This window comes from Sinohyriopsis cumingii, chromosome 3 (assembly GCF_028554795.1).
Source record: "Sinohyriopsis cumingii isolate HCF-2022 chromosome 3, ASM2855479v2, whole genome shotgun sequence".
Lineage (NCBI taxonomy): Eukaryota > Metazoa > Mollusca > Bivalvia > Unionida > Unionidae > Sinohyriopsis > Sinohyriopsis cumingii.
In genome coordinates, this window is record NC_142963.1 from 50859604 (window position 1) to 50881912 (window position 22309).

A 22309-nucleotide genomic window follows, 5' to 3' on the forward strand; every position below is an offset into this window, starting at 1 on the left:
CTTTGATTTATAGACACAACAAAAATCCCCACTGTATCCCTTATATTAGTTGTACAAATTGTCTTGGGGTACAAGAAAGAGAATAAATAAACTAAAAAAATGTGAATAAAAAACAACGGTCCAAAAGTAATGGCCTGACTCCACCCCCCCTCCCAATGAAATGTTTGGTTCAAATTTTAAGAAAATTGCGTTATTTCAATAGCGGAATCTTTTTAAACCTTCATTGGACATAATTACACGCGAATTCAAGATTTTGTTCCTGTCTTGAACCCATCTCCTGATCAATTTAAATATGACTCAACGCGGCGCATATGAGTCCAGTGTGTCCCATTATAGCACGTCTTATACGTGGTCAACAAAGTGGGTTCAAGGCCAGTTTGTGACCATTTCATGGCCAGTTTACTTAAAGACAGTAGTACTAGTGTCCTTGCTCATTCCATGGCCGGTTACTTTAAATACATTTATTATGTCCTTGCTCAGCCGAATTAACATATTTATTTACATATTCTTTTATTTTATTTACTTCATGGTATGATCCGAACATGCAGTTGTGCAGTCGTTACCTTGAAGCCGAGCCCAGTTTTTCAATTGTATTATCGAGCGATTTGATTGGTTGGTGGTTCATGGTCTCACAGCTCATGCTTGCAATATAAATCAGCCGACTCGCTAAACTATAAATTGCCTGAAATGAGCTCAGTTGTTGTTATTTAGATTAATCGAGAGACAGAAGGATTCTGGATATAAACGATTGCAACCAAATACAGTAGACAGAATCAAACGTGAGTATAGTGAGGTTTTTCATATGATGACCATCTACCAAAAAAAGTCATCAGTTCATTGATATCATTAGCCTACATCATTATGTGCCGATTAACAATAAGTTTAAATCAGCCAAAAAATATGCTTAGTATATTTTTTATTTTATTTTAATTGCTTATTCTACGTAGAATATATTTTTTTTCAGGACGTGTTGTGAGTATGGTATTCTTTTAATTACTGACCAGCGGATAAATACTTTTTCATGTGTTTACCATTTAAATCATTGCAGACGAATCTGAGTTAAATTATAAAAAAAATATTTAATTGTATTTCCATGTCAGTAATACAAAATATGTATAAATATGCACGACAAGCGAAATTCATACAGACACATGTAACAGCATTACAACGAAAACTTAAAATGCTCGATAAAGCGGTGTAAAGTTAAACTCATCCTACTGAATATTTGTCATTGTCGACCATTAGTGTTTAATCTATGATGCTTATCATATCCATGATTGTTTCTCACATTATTTTTGTTGTGGTTATTTTTAATTTTAATTTAAATTTTTTTTGCGACAAAAAATTTATAATTTATCATCTGCCTACATGGCGTATCATAGGACATAATTCTTTACTCCAAATGCCATGACACAAATAGCACACAAGGGTTCGATACAAAGAAAACTGACTATCCGTCCATGAGTCAAGGGATGGGGGTTCTAACCTGTAATAATATAACACTTGTTACAGGTTAAAATCCCCATCTCTTGATTCATGAACGGATACTCCAAATTTTCTTTGTAACGAACCGCTGTGGTTTACCAAAAAAATTGTACACCACATCGCTGAGAATATAATCACCCTCTTTCTCGGCGGGCATATTTTTAAGGCAAGTCAAAAATTACATATGCACCACGTGTATGGTTAGGTAAAGTGTGCATCATTTAAAAACGATTCTTTTAAACTTAATTTTGGACACAGATGCATTTTATGTCACAGAAATTCCTTGAAGTTAATTTCACAGCAGCATTCAGCAACAACTAAACTTTCTTGTAGTCAAGACTTGAATATTTTCTTCGCATGGTCCAAACTGATACACCACGCCAGAAGTTTATGTCGGCTGCTAGGCCTTATTATCTTGCGCCCCTAGGTATTTGTGTTCACTACATTCGACTAGACACGATCATTGTTATCCGGTGGTATGGATTGCATCACACTTACCAGTTTTGTACAAAACGATTGGTAACTGATTCCATATCTAACCTCTAGTAAGTTCCTCGGTAAGGAATAATGAATAAGATACATAATGTATATAAAGTTCCTATTAAATGTTTTAAAAGTTCGTTTAAAACAATAATTGGGTAATTTAAGTTTAATACTATCACAACGAAAAAAGTTTCAAATATTTTATTTTGAAATTTAGATAATAAAATTTGTGTTCAGAACCTTTTTCAGCTTTAGTGATTTTAATGTATTTTTCTGTAGATCTGTTCAAATTTGTAGATAAACTTTTTTTTTTACAAAGCTGCTGGTGTGATTATTTGTATATTTCTTTTTACTGAAAAGCCTTGTAGATAAGTTATTTTCATGCTTATAAACTTTACAAGCTAAAAATAGAAGAAAAATTGGTTGTAAATGCCAAGGGAAGGGTGGATGAGACCATAGATGTAATACCAACTTCCCCCCCCCCCCATTAAGTTCTTGTCATATAATGTGTATAATATGCATGATGTTACAGATGATGTTTGAAACTCACTTTGAAGTCTGTCCACTATACTTTTATGCATTTGTAATATAATTCATATATTTTGCTGTTTTCAAATGCAATTTTATGAAACCTGTTGAATAATTGCATTTTTTAAAACTTGCTACAGCTTGTATATTCAAATAATTTCATTGTAGCAATACTCTTTGCATCACATGCTGTTGAAGTATGACACATCAGCACCTTGACAGTGCTTCCTTTCCATGTCATAATTTTACAGCACTTGTTTAAATGTCATGTCATTTCATTAATGTCAGTTTTTGTGTCCTTACCATACGTGGAGGGAGCAAAAATGTAAAGATTTTGCTGTACATTTAAAAGGAGGGTTTTATTATTATTCAGATTTATTGTCTAAATTTAATTTTTTTTTATAAATTATTATAGAAAGTTGTTCCTTTGCACATTTAAGTGAAGAACAGACTCCAGTGACTAATGCTGCCAGGTTGTACCAAAATTTATAAAGGTGTGCAAAATGATGCCATTTTATCACTATGAATAGAAGAAGAAAAAACTTCCCCATGTCTACCTATTATGCATACAGAACTGCTTAAAAGCTAATACAATGTGCGTACCATAACTTGCTTAACTTATGAATGTTTTATTTGCAGTACATATTTTGCTTCTTAGTATGACAGGATTCAGTTTGCACGATATATCCTTGTTGAAAATGTCAGCAGAGCATCCCTAGGGTCATTTTAATGTTCTTTCCAACGGCTACTTACATTTACGTGATGTAAAATCTTGATAATACAACTAATCATACTTCCCTTGATATGTGCACAAGATACTTGTGTAAGGTATAGTTATTCCAAAACTATGCAATAACTTGAAATGGTGTTTCATTAAAAGAAAATGTCCATAATCAAAGATTCTGTTAACAACGTATGTTTCAGCAGTAAAGAATGTATCTGAAGATTTTTCTACCAACATTATTTGTACATCACCCTAATGTGTAATGTTGTATAGTGTGTGCTACAAGTTTTTAATCAACTTCTACATTTTCTTAGTGATGCAATATTTGATGTGAAATCGTTCCCATTAAGCAGAGTTATGGAAGTAGATCATTTACCGTATATACCTGCTGATAAGTTGAGTGAAACTGCAAGGATCCTGGTATGTTGTAGCATAATGTGCCTACAGCTCAGTGTCTATGCTTTATGTTCTACTGATTATTCCTAACAAACTGCAGACCCAGATCTGCCTGTGCATGATGCAATGGCAGATCTGGGTCTGTGCAATTTGTGGTTGGACTTGTTTTATTAGAGAATGTATGGTAATTGGAATGGTAGTGCATCATCACTGACAGCCATATGCATGTTCATTCATCCTTTTACTGATCTTGTAAATATTTACTGGCAGTAAACTAAATTGTCTATACATGTATGCATAAATGTTGCAGCCTTGCCAGTGGCATAATTGGTATTTGTGCTGATGCACATGTATAATGTAGAGAAATCGAATTTCATTTTTTAAAGTTCTGTGAGTAACCCCCTTCCTTCCCTCTGTTCAAACCTTACAGTGTGTGTGTACATCAGAAAATTACTTGGCAATATCCCTGATTATTATTTGATATAATTGTTTATTAGACTGTTTCATAAGAGTTTGAATTGCAGGCCTGTTCCAATTTATAAGGCAATTGATTTTGAGATAAGCTGTTTGAATTTTTTGACAGTGTTATACCCAAAGAGGTGACAGATGCCAGCACACACTTTTGAGGATGAAGCCCCAGTAGGGGAGGTTGTTGGACCTCAGTCTCAAATTGAGGTCAACATACCCACAATGCCCTCACCAGTTTCAGCTAACTATGAGGAAGTTGTCATCAGTGGAGTGTCATGTCGTCTGCCAGAGTCAGAAAACATGAATGAGTTCAGAGACCACTTGATGAAAGGTGAAGACATGGTAACAGATGATGATCGCAGATGGAAAGCCGGTAAGAAAAGTTGGCGGAGTTTTGACTGGACTATAAACCTAAAGCTTGACTTTAGCATATTGGCCTACATGAGAGTCTTAGTGGTTGTGAATGTTTGCTTTTGTTCATAAAAAGAAATGCAACAGCAAATATCATCAGCCCCACCAAATATGTTTTGACTGCAACCACGTGGATTGTAATTTATAATAAAATTCTTTTGGTAGGCATTATCTTATCTCTTTTTTTTTGTCCATCCCTCTATACTAAAATTGTTTGTAAATTTTTTGTCTGGGAAATGACAAGCCCATCCAACACTTGTATTGCACTGTACAAGGTAGACTCCAGGCCATAGACTAGAAAAGCTTGTTGGATGGTCTGTCATCCATTTGTCCATTAGCACAAATTTGTTTATCACTGCTTCTGTGAACTACTTGATTGATTACCATGAAACTGTATGCACATTGGTCCTAAGAGCTAGTTGGTTCTAAATCAAAATGGTCCAACTTAGACATTCCATATTAAGGCCACATTGGCCATTTTGAAAATCTTGTTATCATGACTCCAGCTGAATAGTTGTTTATGTCAATATGAGGTGTCCACTCTCAGACTTCTTATGATTTCCAGTTTATCCTAAATAATAATAGTGCTGAGTTTATGTTCCATATTGCCACTATGTAACCATCTTGCAAATCTTCTTGTAAGTACTTGTCCTGGATTGGCTGTCAAGGTTTCTTTCAGAGATGTGTTATAATGTCTAGTTGGTCTTAGATGGTCATCATGGCAGCCATCAGGAATATCATGTTATTGCTACTCATAAATGGAAAGTTGTATCAACCAAAAGATTTCTTGTGATACCAGGTTGGGACCAAATGACCATGAATTCAGCTTGACAATCATTTCGTCAATCATCTTGAAAATATTGTTATTGCTATTTTTATATGGAAAGTGATCTATATATGGTGTTTTAGCATCGGCTCCTTTAAGGGACTCTCGTTATGGAAATTACATATTTTTATTTGTTTAAAATTCAGAGACAGATATTATAATAAGTAGACCAGTTTACTGTAACACACTATTCACACCAAGAACATTGATCTTTGTTTGTTGAAAAGAAAGCAGAGTGAACCTGTGAATAATCAACTTGTTTGTATACAAATCATTTGACTAAAAGGGGGCCCAGAGTGGCTGAGTGGTCTAAAGTGCTCTGTTACGGATCACTGCCATCTCACCTGTCTGCATGGGTTCGAGTCTAAGATTCAGCCATTGTGGGTATGTGAGAAAGCTTGCCAGTAGCTTATTGTGGGTCAGTGGTTCTTTCTGGGGTTTTCCCAGGTTCTTCCTCCACCATTAATACTGGCCGCCATACATAGCCTATTGTGTGCTGAAAAATGGCATTAAACCCAACAACAACATTTTGCTAAATCTTCTTACTCTGGACAGTCTCAAACACAGTGTGTAAAACTATACTAATATTTGGCATGAAGTTGAATAATAAGAGGCAAAATACATAACCAATGCCTGTTTTGTGTTTTGCAATTTGTGGCAATTTGTGGCATAGTTCATTGCAGTTATAATGATTGATCACTGCATAGTCTCAGTCCAGGAGAGATTTTTCATCTTATCGTGTAGATGATAACAGTATTAATGCCAAGATTTTTCCTTTTGTTTATATTTTTACATATCAAAGTTCTTAGTTATGCACATGTAAATTCACAATTCGACACAATTTTATCCTGTTCATTTGTTTTCTTGTCTACAATAGGATTGTATGGCCTGCCTACAAGAAGTGGGAAGTTAAAAGATATAACCAAGTTTGATGCTGTTTTCTTTGGGGTTCATCCAAAGCAGGCAGACAGTATGGACCCTCAGTTGCGACTTCTTCTGGAGGTGACTTACGAAGCAATTGTGGATGCTGGTATGTTTTGACTCTGGTAATTAAAATGTATCATATTGATGCAAACATGGGTGTGTCAGAAAGAGCATATTTCATTGGCTAGGCAGAAAATGTAACTGTTATAGTATAAATATTTAATTCTCAGTTTGTAAAATCATGCTTCAGATTGTAAGCGTTTACATTTACACATGAAAATGCAAGACTGACCATGTCACTGAATATGAGATGGACATGACTTTTCCATTGTATCCTGAAATAAGGATCAATAGAGTAATTCAGTTGCAGGCATTTGTAACAGATTGTACCCTGAAATAAGGATCAGTAGAGTAATTATGTTGCAGGCATTTGTAACAGATTGTATCCTGAAATAAGGATCAGTAGAGTAATTCAGTTTCAGGCATTTGTAACAGATTGTATCCTGAAATAAAGGATCAATAGAGTAATGAAGTTTCCGGCATTTTTAACAGATTGTATACTGAAATAAAGTAATTAAATAGCAGGTATTTATAAAAGATGCATGTGTTACATATAAGGGCTGAATAAAGGTGAAGTTATATTTACGGTGGTGAGTTTGTAGAGTATAAAACTTGCATAATATATAGAATATGACTTCTCTGTCTCGATTTTTTGCAAGTACTTTGCAAAATGGAGCTTGCCTTGACAAAGTTTGAGCTTGTCACTGGCATAGGGCAAGTGGATTTGTCAAGCCTTGGGTATATAGTATACTATAAAACTTTACTTAAGGAATCTTAGGAATATCTGAAAGACGGGTGCATTGGTTGTCAGTGGCACCACCTACAGTGAAGTCTGCATGTCTAGGCAGGATGTATCGTTGCATTATCAATTCTTTTTCTTCATGTACACCTTGATGATCCAAGGGCTGTTTCACCAAAATTACCAAATTTATTCAACAATTCAACCAAGGCTTGTCTTCTGAACTGAATTCCATTATAATAAGAAGAGAAAGTTGCACAGCACTGAACTGATTGCACGTTGAGTGAGGTACTTCATGCATGTTGCTAGTGACTTGCATATAAATATGTTGGCTGTAAGCCTAACATGCAGGTGTCTGTGTGGCGGGGGTGGGTGTTGAGCTTTAAATCAGTATGACTAAATGACATTATTTCAGTTATTGTACACCATTTACATACGTAGAAATGTCAGTAAACGTTGCAGCCTTTGACATGAGAGTTTTGACAGAAGGACGTGTCATGATGTCTTATTGATCCTAAATGGAAATGGTGGCTGTGGATATCCAGAAGAGTCATCATGATGGTCATCTTGAAGATCCAGTTGTCACTATTTCTCCTGAATGTATGGTCTTATCTGTAACGGTCTATTCTAGAATGTGTGATTTTGAGGTTCCTTTTTTAAAAAAAGTTGTCACAAAATTAAAGCATGAAAGTCACTGATTATATTTTCAAGCATGACCTTTATTTCCTTAAACCCCAGCTATGTTTACAAAATTTCTGCACAAAATTTTCAGGTTTAGAAGAGACCCTGATCTTCATCAGAGTTGTACTAGCATACATAGACTCTCATTTGATAATAGAATACAAAGGTGCCAATCTGTCCACCAATATGGGTATCAAATCTTATCACAACCTAAATTCATAGTAAAAGTTACATGCAGTTTTCACCAAAGGTTTCTTTTAATATCCGGTTTATCCTTAAATATAAATTATAACCAATGTGACATACAATATGGCCACTTGTGGCTGTCTTAAAAACAATTTCTGGCTACTTTTTGTGGCTGCTGCAACATGGGTGTTGTCTGCTTAAGGACTTTGATATCTGGTCAGTTGTAAATGAAACTGGTGCCCATGAGACAGGTACCTTGTGAACATGTGAACTCAATTATATGCAGATAGTTTTGTTACAGAATTTGGTTTGTTGAAGTTTCTCAGCAGTATCAGAAATGGTTTCATTTCTCATGTAGAATGAAGAAATGAACTTGTATGGGATTACTGGAAATTCTTTTTCACCAGTAGAACATCAGTCCCTTTCAGGGTCCCATGGTTTTTGTAGGTATATTTGACAATATTTATGAGACTTCTAATAGCTATGATAAATCTTGTGTATAGTTCATCTTCCAACAAAGTATCAGTTGCTCTGGTCTGGGATATGAAAATTCTACATGGAGATTGAAATATATGATGATTTTGACCTTTGTTTGAGATTTCTATATCCCTTAGCAATGCATGTGATTGTTTTTTTCACTACAAGAGGGTGATGGGGTAAAAAAGATGGCACATCACAGGTAAGCGTGTACCATGGTAGTACAGTAAAAAAATATATCTTATTGGACAGAATAATAATTAAGTTGATAAACAATGAAACAATTTGATGTAAATGAGGATTGATCTTCATAAGTCAGTACAGTTTTTCTTATCAATTTAAAACTAATAGCAACAAACATTAATTTAGGCCCGTCAGACGTCTTTCTTGCATGGTCAAAATGTGCTGCACAAAAGTATAGAACATTATCTCATTTCTGAGGAGAGTATACTGTAAGAAAAATGAGTGATCCAATTTTTGTTTTATATATCCATAGAAATACAGAGTATTTCTTTAGATTATAAAAGGTTCAGTTTACAAGATAGAAATTAATGTTAAAATTCCTGCAAAAGTGGGGTTTAGAACTTAAAAACTAGTTTTAACTATAAGAACTCTTGTTATATTGACAGGTGTGAACCCAGACACTATTCGAGGCAGCAGGACTGGAGTTTTTATTGGTGCCAGTGCTTCAGAAAGTCATGATGCCTGGACCTCTGACCCAGAGTCCACAGTTGGATACACCATGACTGGATGTACACGATCCATGTTTTCCAACAGATTATCATACTTCTTTGATTTCAAAGGTACACTGATTTCTTCATCTAATTTGTTACCCAATCATAATACCACAGGAATACAACCACTACCTCACAAGTTTATATTTAGCTATAACAAAGCCCTAGGTTGTCTGCAAATAAGTGAGATTCAGGCTAGAGTGATCTCTTCTTAAAAATAGTGATTGCTGTCAAATCAGATTTAAAAATGACACTAGTGGATGTTTTTTCAATGTGATTTATTTTTATAAATGAACATGAATCCAGCAATAGCACATACAAGAGTTGTCAGTGACCAGACATAATAAATTATGTGATTGACTTCATAAGTTATTCTGAGGGGCCCCGAGTGGCCGAGTGGTCTAAAGCGCTCTTCGTTACGGATCACTGCCATCTCACCTCTGTCTGCGGCGGTTCGAGTCTAAGATTCAGCCAATGTGGGCATGTGAGAAAGCTTGCCAGTAGCTTCTCGTGGGTCGGTGGTTCTTTCCCGGGGTTTTCCAGGGTTCTTCCTCCACCATTAATACTGGCCGCCATGTATAGCCTATCGTGCTGAAAAATGGCGTTAAACCCCACAACAACAACAACAACATCATAAGTTATTCTGAGTTGTGAGCCAGCATTCCTTACATACATGCATTTTGTAAATAATGCATTACAGTAGATTTTTCTTCTGTGTACAGAATCTATTCATGCTACATCTGAATGTGTTAATATATTACCATTCTACAATTTTGTTTACTTTTTCAGGGCCAAGTTATACTTTAGACACAGCTTGTTCCTCTAGTCTACTTGCCATGGACCAAGCATTACTAAGTATCCGGAGTGGGCTTTGTGATGCGGCCATTGTTGGTGGATCTAACCTGTGCCTGAATCCTCTAACAGCCCTCCAATTTCAAAAGTTGGGCATGCTTTCTCCAGAGGGGAAGTGCAAGTCTTTCGATGCTGAAGGTAAATGGATTATTTCTTTTTAGCTTGCATTCACTTGCATAAACCAGTAGGTTATATTTTAGGCTAATTCAGAACAGGGACATGGCCATTCAGTCAGGGAAGACAATTGATATGTAAAAAAATAACATTTTACAAAGTGTATTTGGAGTCTACATTACTGGAAAATATTGTAATTTCATATGTTGGCTGATTATGTTAGGCTTTTAACCTGTTTTTGGCCCTGATGCTATTGGGCTGTCTGTACAGTCTTTACTTGTTACAGAACACTTTGATGTAACCTTGTGTGTGCCTGACTTGTTACTTTGTGATTTTTGATGCATATGAAAGATATTAACTCTTTGATATATGTCAAATGAAATTTTTGCGTCATTCACATCTGAAATTATGGTTGGTCTTAGGGTGTGGGTCTATTATTTGAAAGTCGTGCCCATGGAAAAAATTAGAAGTTTTTTTTTGTCCAACTGATTTTTGAGCAGCACTCACTAAATGTTGCAGTTATGGATACTTTCAAATCATTATTGCAGTTCAACAATCATTTCATGTTATACTGGTTGTTTAAGTGAACAATTAAATATCAACATATGACTGTTGTTACCTTGTATAGATTATCATTCCACTTTTATTATTTGGCACTTTATTGGAAATATGCAAACCATGGAACAAATTGAAAAGATTTTTAGTTATGTTTAGTGTGGCAAGTCATTGTGCAAGTTTGGACAAGTTCAAAACCATGCCAATAGATGCATTAGTTCACAAGAAGTAAAGTTCATGAAACAGAATTCAAAAAGTGTGTCACAGTTGTATATACCTAGTAGGGACTACAGTTCTGAATTTTAAGCACAACTGTTTTCGTCTTTGATATTTGTGATATTAGTACATTGTACATTTATTTTATGACTAACTTATATCACATAAATAGAACTGATCCAAAAAAATATGCCAAACAGCATGACAAGTCAACAGTGTGCAAGATCTATATTTTTTTCTTCAACTTACTGAAACTTGTTTCCCAAAGGGGTTTTTGGTCAATTTTTTTACATTGATTATTCCTAATAGAAAATCAGCCAGCCATCCCATTATCAACTAACTGCCAGCTCATCATCTTTTTTTTTTTATCTATTATTTTAAAGATTATTTTTTACACATGCACAGTGTTGAATGTTAACCGGCCTCCTTTTTGTCAGTTTAGCATGCTACTATAAAGATAATGAGAAGGCTGTTTGGCGTTTAGATATGTAACTGTATTACATTATTCTTTTCTAGGTGATGGTTACTGCAGAAGTGAGGGTGTGGTGGCAATTTTCCTTCAGACCAAACCTGTGGCAAAGCGAGCATATGCAACTTTAGTACATTCCAAGACCAATAGTGATGGAAATAAGGAGCAAGGTTAAAATCTACTAATAATTTTTCTCTGTAGAGTCTTTATTTTTACAGCCCCACTACAAGAACACACAAAGAATGAATAAAAGAATACCTGGTGATTATACATGTGTGCCAAAATGAATGATTTTCCAAAACTGGTAAATTTGTAGGAAATAAAAATGGTAATAGATTCCAAATATATGGTAGTTTAATTTGAAGAAATAAATGATTGCCATGGTGATTTTAGTGTGTTTGTTTAATCAGTCTAATTTCAGTCCTTTTTAGGTAACTTTTGTCTTTTATAGACACTTTTTAACCTGGAAATATCTCGTCTTAGGTGATATATTTTCCCCTTGCTTTCATGGGGGCCATAAAATTTAGAACCAGGAAGTGAGACCATTTTATAATAAAAAAGGATCCATGACCATACTCACATTATAGCAGGAACTGTGTTATAATGAAGGGCCTAATATCGAGGGAGTGTTGTAATGTTAAATTCAGCCACAGTAGTTAAGTAGTGCTTGACTTCTGTAATCCAAGGGTCACAGGTTTGGCGCTCACCCTGGCCAGTCCTTTGCATGTCCTTGAGGAAAGGCACTTGGCTCCAATTTCATTGAAAATGATATAACCAGTAATGTACTACAAACAGCACCCAAAAATTTGACAATTTATTCATTCATGCATGATGTGTTTAAAGTTTTCCATGTATCAACATATTTTCCCTCACAGAAATGTTTGCACTTCTCAGCTGATATTATGTTGGCCTTGATTTTAATACACAGACTTGTACCCATAATGCATTATGTATGTTATTCAGCTTCTCAATCGACATACTAGATTTTTGACATTTGAATTGAAATTTGTTAAAGCCATCTGCTTTTTCTTAGGAATAAAATCCTAGTAATTTGGGGTTTCTTTTCTTCAGGGATTACATTTCCCTCTGGTGAAGTGCAAAAGAGGTTGATTCATGAGGTGTACAGTGAGGCAGGAGTGGATCCAAGTCGTGTGGCCTATGTAGAGGCTCATGGAACAGGAACAAAAGCAGGAGACCCCCAGGAAGTGAATACAATTTGCAGTGTATTCACGAAGGGAAGGCAGGGTCCACTTTTAATAGGCTCAACAAAATCTAATATGGGACATTCTGAGCCAGCCTCAGGTGGGTAACTTGAATTCAAAATATGTTAGAAAACAATTTAAGGATGTACATTTGTTCTTAAATCAGCACTAAATTCTCAGCTTGGAATAATGTAATCATAACATTATGTTATCATTGATAAAGTTTCACTTCTATATGTATCATTACCCTGAACTGTTTTGAACTTAATTGTTGCATCAGCAGAACATTTTATACAGACTGGGGTCATAAATGAAATGAAGAATATTTGAGTTATTTTTTGAGTTATCAATGTTTTACTGTGCTTGCTTTTTGTAAATTATCTTTGCCATTTGCTTATTTAAGTTTTTTGCTTTTTCCTCTTTTTGTAATACACAAGATCATATATTTATACAGTTTTCTGCATCAGGTATATGTGTATGTGTATATATATATATATATATATATATATATATATATATATATATATATATATATATATATATATATATAAAATATGTGCATGCGTAATGTTTGATTCCTAGTTGTATTTGTATCACAAACATTCAATATCAGGGTTTTCTACTGGACTTTTATAGGTCTGGCAGCTGTGGCAAAAGTATTAATAGCCATGGAGACAGGAGAAATCCCTGCTAATCTTCACTACAATTCACCAAATCCTGATATCCCTGGGCTACAGGAGGGCAAAATCAAGGTTGTTACCAAGAGAACCAAATGGGATGGAGGCTATGTAGGTGTGAACTCTTTTGGGTTTGGAGGTTCAAATGTCCATGTCTTACTGAAGTCCAAAAGCAGTTCTGAAGAGACTGGTAGAGACAAAAGATTGTGCAAGAAGAAGAGGTTGTTAAATTACTGCTCCAGAACAGAAGAGGGTTTGCATGCAGTTTTGTCTGAAGTACAGAAGAACTCGGAAGATGTTGAATTGCACACACTTGTATCACAGACTTCCAACTTAAGCACATCTACCCATCCTTATAGGGGATACACTATTCTTAATAGTGATGATAACTCCATCCATATTGAGGTGAGAAGTGCTCCAAAGTGTGTGAATGATTTCACCTTTCTTTTTTATATTAGTATTGTTTGGTCTTGGTACTTTTCGTGTGTAAATATACACATCTGTCTTTGAGTTGATTATATGTACACAGTAGAGATAGGACAAGTAGGCCAGTTTTAAGATTTTCCCATTCCTAAATAAATGAAAAGCATGGGTTTATGTGGCCTTATAGCAGTTTCTAGTTAATTTATATACTGGTGTACTGAATAAAGGCTATATTTAAGCAAAATATCTTGTGTACTACATTTCAGAAATGCAGTCCTGAGAAGCGTCCGGTATGGTATGTGTTTGCTGGTATGGGTACACAGTGGCAAGGTATGGGAAAGAGAATGATGGAACTAAGGGAGTTTAACAGATCCATTCAGCGACTGGATGTCATTCTGCGCCCATATAATGTCCACCTCATCGACATGCTAATGACAGCTGATGAGAAAACATTTGAGAATACCATCTACTCCTTTGTGGGCATTGCAGCCATTCAGGTGAAAGAAGTTTCTGAATTCCAACACATTTGCCCTATAGTGTAATTTAATGAAATTTGTTCACTAAAACATTGCATAACTTTTTATTCAGGCTATTTTATTGAATTTACAAGCTGTAAAATGTGTTTTACTGGCTGTTATTTGGTGGCTCTTTGAGTTCTCAAACAAGGACAGTAGTGTTGTGACTAATGATCCTTACACAGAAAGGCTGCAAATCAAAAGGTCATGAGGTGTTGGCTTAAATACTGCATCATCCAGATTGCAAATTCTACTCAAAGAAGATTCCTAAATTTATCAGTGCTACAACAATTAAATAGATTTTTTAACTTTTAGCTCACATAGCCACAAGAGCCAGTATTGCATAGCTCATCAGTTGTTGACAGTCGCTGTTTATAGCTTTTTAAAAAAACACTCAACTAAATTTGACCAAATTGACAGGAAGTATCATGACATGAAGTTATTTTATAAATGATTAAATGAAATCGGTCTGTTGTTCACATTTTTAATCAAATGATGTTTATCTGCCACCAAATATGGTCACTGTTACTAAAATTAGAAAAAACCTTTAAAGATTACAAATCCTTAAAAGAAGCAGATTTGGACTTAATGGTTAGGGGGAATCCCAGTGCCAATGTTGATTACATAATGTCCTTTTTAAGCCAGGAAAGCCTGTATAGTATTTTCTGTTTGTTTTTCTTTATAAATAATTATTTCTCTCCAGAAACATACAAAAATATTTAATTCAGTGTCCAAAAACAATCAAAACTCTGAGCATTGGCAAGCAAACCCACACATACTATGTTAGGCTTTCCCCTATGCGATTTCAGTCACAAAAATATGCAAGAATATTTTTTACAAACAATTTAGAACATAAGCAAAATAATTTGCCCTTACATATATTTGGATTAAAAATAAAAAATAAGCGACACCAACATCAATACACGTTGTAACAACTTAGTGGTAAAAAACTTTCTCTCTGCTTAAGTTACAATACATGAATGAATATGCATTCACAAGCTAACATGTCAGTTTCCAGTTGAGTGGTTTAATGCCAACTTGGATCCTCATGTTTATTACAGATGGGAGAAAAAGACTTGCTGAACGTTGGTTGATACAAATAGAATATTCCTTTGAATAGCAGTCTCTACAAGTCAAGAAAAAGCATATATTCTGATGAGATACATGGCTGTGTTTTTTTTATAATTGTGCATGCCTTGCCTAAGAACACACCAGGTAACTTATCCAGTTATATTCAAATCTACAAACTTCATTTCACAAGTCCAGAATGCTAACTACTGATCCACCATGAATTCCTGCCTACAGTAGTCACCTCTTACAACATGGACATAGTGGCTGCTTAAATCCCTAAGCCCACAGAGGGATATATCTATAGTTACAGAGTTTGAATAAGCCATAAACAAATTTGAGCTTGTGTAATATCTGATGCTGGTACAGTTAACTCATATTTGCCTGATTGTTGAAAGGTTGTGTGTCCAATCACTAACAACTTTCTTTAAAATCTGTTTTTCCCTTTGGAAAAAAAATGCAAAAAACAACACATGTTTCTAAGTATATGGCAAATATTTAGTTCAAATTAGACAAGTAGAATTCTGAATTATGAAAGTTTAAAGTTGTAAATATTACATAACCAAAGCTGCCTATAGAGTTTGACCAGTTCTTTTGCTGCCTATAGAGTTTGACCAGTTCTTTTCCAACAACCATAACTGTAAAATGCAACAAGGTAAACATTACCACATAGCTGGGTGACTAGATTAGTGAGCTGATCATTAGGATGTCTTTGTGATTGATTGTAGATAGATGCTCAGAATAGCTGAGAGAAGTCAGTTGAGAATCTCTCTATATTTGGAGAAATAATAAGAAATTTAAACAAATTGCAGTTGCTTCCCTTCAGATATTAACATGTATTTGCTGCAGTGTTTATAACAATAATATTTATTTGCTTGTTTGTAAGGAAGACTTAAATTTGCATTTTTTATGATAGATTGCACTTGTTGACCTCCTTACAAGTTTGGGCTTAAAGCCAGATGGTATTGTGGGGCACTCAGTGGGGGAATTGGGGTGTGCATATGCAGATGGCAGCCTGACAGCAGAAGAGGCAATTCTAGCAGCCTATTGGAGAGGGCGCTGTATCCGGGAGGCCCAGCTGCCCGCAGGGGGCATGGCTGCAGTTGGTAAGTGTAGTTTGCTGTTTAATATTGCTAGCTTGTTGGATTTATTTCTCAGGTTTATGTTTGTATATAAATTGTTGAGTTCTGATTGGCTCACTGCAGGTATTTTATTTTTAGGACAATACATATTTCCTTCCTTAAATATGGGATTACTGTTCCTGGTTATGGTCATTACTCTATTATTGCCACGCACTATTGTCATGTAATGTAACATTACATCATACAAAATAATAGAACTTTTCTTGCCTCCTCCCTTTTGTAACTGTTTTCCTACAGTGTTGTGTGATTGGATATAGAGACCATTAAAATTGGGTACCATAGAAGAGTTATTACTGTTGTTTGCTTCTGTATTTCTGAGCTTACTGTGGTATGTACCATGGTAAATCACAAATATATTAGGGACCAGCAATGTAAGTTTCTGGGGCCGGGGCCTGGGAGCTTTTTGTTTTCAATTTCCAGCCCTCAAATAGCTGGAAAATGACACCATATAATATTCATATTATTAGAAGACTCTAAATGCAATTTGAGATTGAGTGATGAAACTTTATATACTTGTGCATCATCATTAGGTCTTTGGAGGCTGGGCGGGTGTATGTTAAATGTTTGGTCATATATAATTTAAGTTTTCAGTATCAGATCACTGTCCTATCTATGATTTAAAACCCGCCTGAGTTTCAGGGATCAAACTTGATACACTCTTGCATCATCATTAGTTCATTGGGGGTTGGTGTATGTTAAATGTTTTGGTCATAGGTAACCTTTTTAAGTTTTCAGTCTCCTGTTCTATGATTTAAGAGCCATTTGACATTAAGAAGTTTAACTTTTTGTACTACCTTCTATATTCTTTGAGATAAATGATGAAACTTTACATATTTATGTACCACAATGGTGGACCTTCAATGTCAGGTCACAGGCCAGTATTTTAAGTTTCACAAAACAAATTCCTTACCACTATAAATTATGAATTATTTAAACTGAACAAAATTTGGTACCCTTGTTTATTGACACTATTTTCTATAGTAGATATGTTGCATTTCATATTTGAAATGCTATCTTCAAGGTCAGGGTCAAAGGTGTATATTTCATGGTTGTTTTTCCTTCTGCTTTATATCCTAAAAGCTGTTAAGCAATGAATATCACAGTAAATGTTTTATCTCCAAGGTCAAGATCACATATAAATTTCTTCTCCTTTTCTGCACTTTATTCCAGTGCCATTTTAGATAGAAACATTGAACATGGCTATTTTTCCATGTCTTGTCTAATAACTTCACAGTTCTGTTACAAGAGTCAGTTAGATTTCACTTGTTTGTACTTTTGGTGATCTTCCCACAGTAGACAGGAGATGACTTTTCACTGAATTCAGTTTTCACTGAATTCACAGGTCACTTGTACTATTTATTTCTTATATACATGTGGTATTACAGTCCAGTGACTATATAATGAAACAATTTATCGAAACTTTGAATGAAGCAGAACAAAATATTTCAGTCATTTTTGTGGTAAATTTGTACAGGATTAACATGGCAGGAAGCCCTGGCACAGTGTCCACCAGGGGTAGTACCAGCATGTCACAATTCCATTGATACTGTCACTATTTCTGGCCCAGCAGAGAAGGTTGATCAGTTTGTAGCAGGTCTCCAACAGAAGGGAGTCTTTGCCAAAAAGGTTCACAGCGCAGGTGTTGCATTTCATTCATACTACATGAATGATATTGCTCCAACATTAAAGGCAGCATTGGATAAGGTATGTTTTTGACTTCTCAGTGCTTCCTGTAAAAACTCCTGCTTAGGGCAAATTGTTATGCACAGCCATGAGTGTAAGAGTATTTAGTGTTACCATTGTACGGCCATCTATCCATCTGGTTATCCCCTGGCTTTTGTAAAGGTGTCAGGGGCTATTGTGATAAACCTTTAGCTGTCCATCTGTCTCCACCAACCACATTTTCAAAACTGCAGAATGAAAACTTGTAGTTATTTTGCACTAGTGGTAACTGAGATTGGTATCATCCTAGGCTCCCACCTATGAATTGTTCCTTTCCCACCATTGGCATCATAGTCATGAACAGAGGCTAAGATTTTAGTTAAAAGCTTTTTTTTCATTTACTTATATTTGTTAAACCTCTTGGTAGCTCATACATTAGATGAACCATTATGTGCTAATACAGTTCATTTTGCAGTATGCTTGTGCCATATTTTAACTGTAGGGTTAACTCCTTGTGTGCAGTTTTAGCAGAAACATAAAGTTTTTAAGGCATTATGATGGGGCATTTGTGTGAACACATTTAGAACAAAAAAAAAATTTAGTGAGGGTAAGAGGAGGTAATGGGTGAGAATTTCTTACTTTATCTTTATGCTATATAGATAGGAGAGATGGCAGTTTTGTCTTTACAAGATTACTTGATTCGAAAGGTAGTAAAGTTTATTTACTAATGTGATATTTATAAATATTCTTAGCTAAATGTACTTTGTAAAATTTTGCTATTTTCCCCATGTTACAGGTTATCCAGCCTAAGCCCCGCAGCAGTAAGTGGGTGAGTTCTTCCATTCCTCAGTCCAACTGGTCATCTAACCTTGCTAAATTTTCCTCTGCTGAATACCATGTAAACAACCTAGTGAGCCCCGTCCTGTTTCAAGAAGCCCTTACTCATGTCCCTGAGAATGCCATCGCTATAGAAATAGCGCCACACTGTCTGCTCCAGGCCATTCTGAAGCGGTCCCTGGGGGCCAAGTGCATCTCTTTGGGGTTAATGAAAAGACTGCATCCTGACAATGTGGAGTTCTTCTTATCAAGCCTGGGAAAGTAAGAATTTTCTTCTTGCATTTACCTAACAAAAAATTCTAATCCACCCAGAAGTACACTATTATAAATTAGCACTTTTGAATTTTTCAGTTTCTCTGTAAAGTGGTAAAGGTGCATGACACAAATCTTACTAAATTTAAACAATATAATTAATGAACAAAAATATTACGGTATGTTTTCTCGTTACTTCAGTAGAATTAATATGGGTACGCATCAGACTATAGCATGTTGCTGTTCATTTATCTGGACTCCATTGGACGTAATTTAGCTTACATCTTTAGTTGTAAGCGAGTCAACAAGTTATACACATATGGGGACTGGTAAATGAAAAATGTTATTGCATGTAAATAAACTAAGATTACTATTTCTAAGTATTTTAGAAATGTATTATTTTGGTGAATATTTTAGTAAAGGCCATAACTCAATCGTTTAAGATCCACTGTTAAATCAAAATCATTTCTTTCTAGATGCTACATGAATGGAGTTGAAATAAATTCTCAAAGATTGTATGCAGCAGATGTAAAATTCCCTGTCTGTAAAGGAACACCAATGATTTCACCTTTAGTACAATGGGACCATAGTCAGAATTGGTCTGTACCAAAACAAGAGCAGTTTTTGGCAGGAACTGGAAACCAGTCAGGATTTGTATTTGACATTGATATTTCACCTGATAGTGTGAACCATTATCTGATTGGCCACAAGATAGATGGGCGTGTCCTGTTTCCAGCCACTGGCTACTTGGAGCTAGCATGGAGAAGTCTGGCCAAGCAACTAGGAGAAGATTATTCAAGGATTCCAGTAGTGTTTGAAGATGTTCAAATTCACAGGGCTACAATACTTCCTAATACAGGTATGTAAGATTGTTTTAAAGGAGTCACTGAATGATCAGTATTACCATTCCATGCACCATAACAGAAGTGCTAATGTAAGGTTCATGACATCTAAAAAATTTGGTTTCACATCTAATTTACTGGGTCTTTAGATTTACTATTCAAAATTTATATGTAATAGGGTTCTTTCAGATCATATTTTGTAAATAAATAACTTGTCACTTTTATCAAACATATTTAAAGAATTAATGTCAGCCCAAGTTTAACTATCATTTATCTTTGATTTATGGGCACAGAGAAATACAAAGCCTTTTCATTTAATATTTTTAATTCCACAGGAAGTGTTAGATTCGAAGTAAACATCCTTAAAGCTACAAGTAATTTTGAGATTCGAGAGGGAGGTTCTGTTGTTGCAACTGGCCGTGTGTATGTACCAGAGAATCAGAAACAGGCAAATTTCTGGATTGAAGAGGAAGTTACTTTTGACTCTAATAAGAAATTTGAAATAAAGAGTGCTGATATTTACAAGGAACTCCGTCTCCGAGGCTATGACTATGGTCCAACATTTCAAGGAGTATTACAGGCAGACATTGAAGGCAAGTTGTGATTGTTATGAGATTACTAGTACCATCATTGTTGATTATCTGTAGCAAGTGTGCATGCATGTAATGATATGTGTTCAAGCTGTTTCAAAAATATGAGTTTAACTCGGCTGTTTTTTTTTTAAAGGAAAGCAAGAGCATAGAAAAGTTTGTATGTGTTTGTGCCCCTTAGTTTTGTACATTTTAAAATGCTCACTGTATGTAGTAAATATCCTTTAGGGTAAATAAATGTTTATGACTTGCATTTTACTGTTGAAAGGTAATACCATCATTGCAAGAACTATAGAGATTTAGTGTTTTTCTCGGTTCAGTGTAGCATTGTTGTATTGATTTTATAAACAAGTTTTTAATATATTGTCAGATTAGCTGAAATTTCAGTTTTGTAAAATTTATCATGCATGTTGCTCATGATAGAACAATGGAGCCTTAAAACATTATTTTTAGAAAGTCTCCCTCTGGTCACCTTTATTGTAAGACCCATTCCTAACTTCAGACACTAATGAGCAGCCCTTTTTATTTCTTTTATTTTCTTTAACACATTAAACTTGCATTCTTAAATATTATTTACACAGCTTATCTCTTGTCCATTTTGTGGGGTTAATTAAAATGTTTGACTGAAATAATTTGAAGTGACACACATTGTATGCAGATAATTGACTATATATCTATCTATACTCAAGGAGTGGAGGGCGAATTGGTTTGGAATGGTTCCTGGATTTCATTCCTTGACACTATGCTGCAGATGACAATACTGTCTCGTCCAGGACAGGGCCTTGTTCTGCCTACACGCATCAAGTCTGTGGTCATCAACCCTGGCTTACAACTGGAGAGAATCATTGGCACTGAAGATGGAAATAAACAGAGTAAGAGTTTAAGGAAGTTTTAAGTCCACTCATCGCAACTTTGTGGGGTAGGGTCAGCTTTCAATTGAAATATTCCATTGCAGGCAGTCTGCGGCAAAGCAATAATATCCCCATGCTTTTCTCATTGATTAACCCCAAGTAAACATGCATATGTGACTCCAGCTTCAAGCTCTTCCTAGGGGTATATATCAGAATTAGAAAACCAATTCAGAGTTGGAAGGGTTATGTACTTTACTACTTATAGATGATTTCTGCAGAGTTTGAGTGTTTTATCAGAAAAGAGGTTTGAATTGTAACCTTTTGGGAGAGTGTTTTGAAGCAGTAATGAGGAAAAGATTTATCTGATGAAGTGAACATTTATTTCAAATTTCATTGCCATCACTGGTTTCATAGCAGTACCATTTGCAGAGCTCAAGGTAAAAATTCACAAAATTGAATGTGTTACATCTATGTTGAAACTGTTTTAATTTCATGGGGTGTTTTGTGAAAAAATCAAAACACATAATGTTCACTGAGACTGAATCATACTCATAAGGATGTTAATTATGCCATGTTAAAAACATCAAACAGCTTAGTGACCAAGATTAGGTCTTGTTGCATTTGATTATATGGGATGTTAAAATTAGTCGTCTCAGTTGTCAATCTTAATCACTTCATTGTGCTTGGAACAGTTTGGAACTTACACTGATAACGCAGTTTATATCAATTAGACATGCCACTGTGCTTACATCATGAGCAATACACTGCCAAGTAAATGCTTAAAATAGAGAGATGGTCTTTCCAACAGCTTGGATATTGTTTGCATAGAAAAATGTATAGCAGGACTTTGTAGCTTATGATGTTAGAGACAAAGAAAAGTATGCCTATTGTGCTGAAATGTTCCATGCTTTAGTAGTTAT

At 35.2% G+C, this 22309-nt stretch overlaps 1 protein-coding gene across 1 annotated transcript in view; it reads left to right on the plus strand.

Moving 5' to 3' along the window:
* The first annotated feature begins 624 nt into the window (after positions 1–624).
* The window catches only part of LOC149802842 (fatty acid synthase-like), a 48769-nt gene continuing 27084 nt past the window's right edge, over positions 625–22309 (plus strand). Inside the window, exons 1-15 of the mRNA XM_089952297.1 lie at positions 625–779; positions 4200–4457; positions 6199–6351; positions 9018–9191; positions 9912–10112; positions 11376–11498; positions 12400–12630; positions 13167–13612; positions 13897–14127; positions 16130–16319; positions 17830–18059; positions 18814–19115; positions 19583–19965; positions 20284–20541; positions 21228–21410. Of these exons, the coding sequence (XP_089808423.1) occupies positions 4223–4457; positions 6199–6351; positions 9018–9191; positions 9912–10112; positions 11376–11498; positions 12400–12630; positions 13167–13612; positions 13897–14127; positions 16130–16319; positions 17830–18059; positions 18814–19115; positions 19583–19965; positions 20284–20541; positions 21228–21410 (3340 nt within the window). The 5' untranslated portion in view covers positions 625–779; positions 4200–4222. The remainder of the gene's footprint in view (positions 780–4199; positions 4458–6198; positions 6352–9017; positions 9192–9911; positions 10113–11375; positions 11499–12399; positions 12631–13166; positions 13613–13896; positions 14128–16129; positions 16320–17829; positions 18060–18813; positions 19116–19582; positions 19966–20283; positions 20542–21227; positions 21411–22309) is intronic.